Below are 3,633 nucleotides of genomic sequence, written 5' to 3' on the forward strand. Positions count from 1 at the left end.
GGTGTCCCTGTCCATGGCAGGGGGGTTGGAACTAGATGATCTTTAAGGTCCCTTCCTACCCAAACCATTCCATGATTCCTGGTCCTCCCTGTCCCTGTCATCACTCTTTGGGAACATTGGTAATTCCCACCCTGGCTGACTGGATGAAGCTCCTGCCTGCCAGGGTTGTGGTGACTGCAAAGCTCTGCTTCACGCTGCCTTGGTGATGGATGATCTGTGTTTCCCTCCATCTGTGTGGAGCTGGAACAAGCACGAGGGTTTTTTAGCTGGGATGGTGTGAGGGATGAATCGGATCTGTAACTGAGGGGAGGAGAGCTGCCCACCCCAACTCGTGGGATCCCAAAGCAAAGCGAGAAGTTGCATGAAAAGGTTACTGCAGTCATCATCATCCTCCTCCTTCATCTCCTTCCTCTGTGTTGTGAGATTTTGGGGAGTGACGGGCTGGAGGCTGTGGAAGATTGGGAGGGTTTATCAGCACTTTCAGAGGGTCTCAGGTGTTGTTTCTATCTCTGTATTCTGGCAACTGCTGGTGAAAACTCACTGATTCTCTGCCGTTCTCTGCATTTTGCCCATGGTGGCTCATTGCAGATGCTGTGCTTGAAGAAGGGGACGTTGTTAAAGCATGTGTTCACACTCAGCAGGTGAGTGGTCTGAAATCAAACCCAGCAAGTAAAACACAGTCAAAGGTATTAAAAATGCTTCGTCCCTTCTACTGCTAGTGTCCGAAAACATACATGGCAATAAAAAGGTACTTTTTGCCAAGTAAAGTCTTTGAATTTTGAAGGGAAAACTCTCAGTGATGTCTGGGAGCCCAAAGGGCTGTAGGGTGAGAAGAAGAGAAGGTGTCTTTGCTGATGGGATCTGTCAGTGTCTGAGGGACTTGGGGTGTGAGCCTGTGTTCGAGGAGATTGGCCAGATACTTTGTGTTTCCGTAGGTAGATGAAATCAGAGTTTTAATGAGTATCTTGCTTCCTACAGAGCAGCAATGCCCAGAGAAAGCTGTCTGTGCACTGCAGGTAAGGCCTCTTACTAATCCACTGCAAAGCAAAACTTCATTTAATCAACATAAATGTTACACATTTCAGCGTTTCTGTCTCCTTTTTAATTTTTTTTCACCTATTTTGGACGTGGTACATAACCTGAGGAGGTGCTTTTCCATTTCCATACCTTTTTTCTAACCTTTTCTTCTGGTTTTGGCTGTGCAGATACTCCTAGTCATGGTGTCAACACCCCGGGGTGACGCCAGGCAGATGCTGTTCACTGTATCACTGCCCAGGAGCTGACCTGTGAGGTTTAACGTTTATTGAGCTGGGGGAGTCCGCTGTCACAATTTAAAACAGAGTTTGATTTGGAGGCAAAGTGTAACTGGGTGTTTTTAGCTCCTTGGTATTCAGTTTCTCTTTGCTGTTCTGAGCTTGGTTTATTAAAATGAGGGTTATTGAGGGTTTCATTTTACCCTGGAGAAGGAAGTGTAAATAAACGCCGATGCCGTTTTGATTTGGCTTCCTAGCACATGAATATTTGAACAGGACTGGATTTAAAATTATGTGGGGCTCAGATCCATTGTAGTAGCATCGCTGCTGTCGGCGAAGAGGAGGCACATGTAACATTTCATTGGAGTAGCCTCACCATCCGCTCCTGCTGACAAGCCTGTCTGGGTGGTTTTTTTGTTTGCCTGAGAATTCACCTGGGAAATAAGTCACTTTTAATCTCTTCTTCCTTTGTTTGTTGCTCACCGTAACAGACTTTGAGTTGTAGCAGGCTTGCAGTGCTGCGTGGGGCAGAGATCGGCCAAAGCCTTAGCCTGCCTTTGCCTTCCGTCAAAGAATCGAGGGCAAATTCTTGCCCTCAGTGTGGATTTTGGGCTCTCACAACACCTGTGTACGCTTGTTAAAGGAACGTCTGTCTTAACGTGTTTGAAACACCTTTGCTCTGCTTTGATTTTCAGGTGATGCGCTCGTGAGTTGCCACAGACACTACAGAGCCCGTCCTACGCATGGTATCGGGAGGTATAAATACCTGCTCCCGCAGGAGGTAGGCAGAACACCCCTACTGCGCTTGCTTTCAGCTTACCCATCCTCACAGTCTGATTTAAATGCTGGTAGTATTAATTCCATGGCTGAGGAACCATATTAAAGAGGAATAATGCAATGGTTTACTGCTACTTTTCTTAGTGATGTTACATGAAGTACCCACGCCCAACACTGCAGAGATACTTTATTTTGTCCGCTGCCTCCCTGTTTAATTTAATGACCAGTCTGAGGAGGGAGAAATCTTGCTGCATTTAACATCTCAACCTCAAATTATTGCAGAATATTGTGATCAGGTCTTATTTGCATTTATACTTTCTCACATTCCCTGAAATTTGGAAAGATGGCAATTTTTGTGGCAGGAGGAGACAGTAACTCATCTAGACAGCTGCCTCGAAGGCAGGAACTGAAATAAAAAGCCGTTTGTTTTCTACCCCTCGGTTTCTTCTGCAAGAAATTAATCATGGTATGCACATCTTTTCTGTGTGACTTCTGTGGTGCTGCCGTCCAAGAACTGAACCACTCAGCTTGAGAACATCTGTTAAGATCATGTCATCCCTGTTTTGTAGCGAGGGAAAGTGAGCGCAGATGGGCTGCGATGCGTTCGACGTAGTTCAGCCAACCTTTGTTAGAAGAGTTACCCTCGTGTGGTCTCCTGCGTGGGCAAGAGTGAATGGGGTTTTTATCTTCAGCTTTGTTCAAAACAGATAGACTTTTCATTTTCTTTCTGGTGTTGTTTTTTGTTTGTCTGTTTGTTTTCAACTACAGACTTCGAAGAAGAGAAAGGATCGACTACAGATGAAAGCGATAAACGTTGGGACCGAATACGAGTACGGAGACGTCAACATCCAGATGACTTCCTATGACATGTGTCTCGTGGAGCATTTTGCTCAGTACGTGCATAAACTCTGCAACCGCCTCTCCATCAGAGTGAACGAAAGGTAGGAGGAACGCGGCTCCCTCAACCACGCTGCGAGGGCTGACAAACCTTGGGTGATGGTACCTTGCAGACAAGGGCGCAGCGCATTCTCTCTTGTAAATACAGATCTTCTTGTCACCTGCCTGGTCTTCTCGTGTTGCGTGTCTGTACGGTTTTGGAAAAAGCTGAAAGTGAGTTGTTCAGGCGCTGACTGAACAGATCTCAAGGAAAAAAAAAATAGCTGTTACTTTTCATTCCTCTGAGAAAAAGGCTTAAGCCTGCGGGTGCTGAGCTGGGGAATGTAGGCTTAACTATTGCTGACTTTCACTGCTGTTATTTTGTAGTGTTTCATCCAGGCTCTGTGCACTTACTGTGCAGTAAGCAAGTGATACTGATTATACAAACGAGAATGAGCTTGGGAAACCCCTAAAGCTTGTGGGACCCACGACTTGAGTAGCAGAGGATGCTTCCGTTGCACACTAGATCTCCAAAGCAGGTGTAGCCCTGATAGCAGCTCTGCTGGTTTTAGTGACTCTGAGGAATGTGAATGCAATGCACCCAAGGAGCTCAGGTCACTGGGAGAAGCACTGTGTTGCTGTAAGGAAGTAAAACCACTTGGTAGCGATTCTCTGAAATTGTGTATTTTATATTATATTCTATTTCTATTAATTATAATATATTATT

At 45.6% G+C, this 3,633-nt stretch overlaps 1 protein-coding gene across 1 annotated transcript in view; it reads left to right on the plus strand.

The window, feature by feature from the left end:
• MRPL48 (mitochondrial ribosomal protein L48) overlaps positions 1–2,971 on the plus strand; it is a gene marked incomplete at its 3' end in the record, with an annotated part of 3,442 nt that extends 471 nt beyond the window's left edge. The window contains exons 2-5 of the mRNA XM_010158539.1: positions 589–641; positions 979–1,016; positions 1,949–2,034; positions 2,799–2,971. Coding sequence (XP_010156841.1) covers positions 589–641; positions 979–1,016; positions 1,949–2,034; positions 2,799–2,971 — 350 coding nt within the window. The remainder of the gene's footprint in view (positions 1–588; positions 642–978; positions 1,017–1,948; positions 2,035–2,798) is intronic.
• Positions 2,972–3,633: the final 662 nt, after the last annotated feature.

Source organism: Eurypyga helias, unplaced genomic scaffold, assembly GCF_000690775.1.
Source record: "Eurypyga helias isolate BGI_N326 unplaced genomic scaffold, ASM69077v1 scaffold32639, whole genome shotgun sequence".
Lineage (NCBI taxonomy): Eukaryota > Metazoa > Chordata > Aves > Eurypygiformes > Eurypygidae > Eurypyga > Eurypyga helias.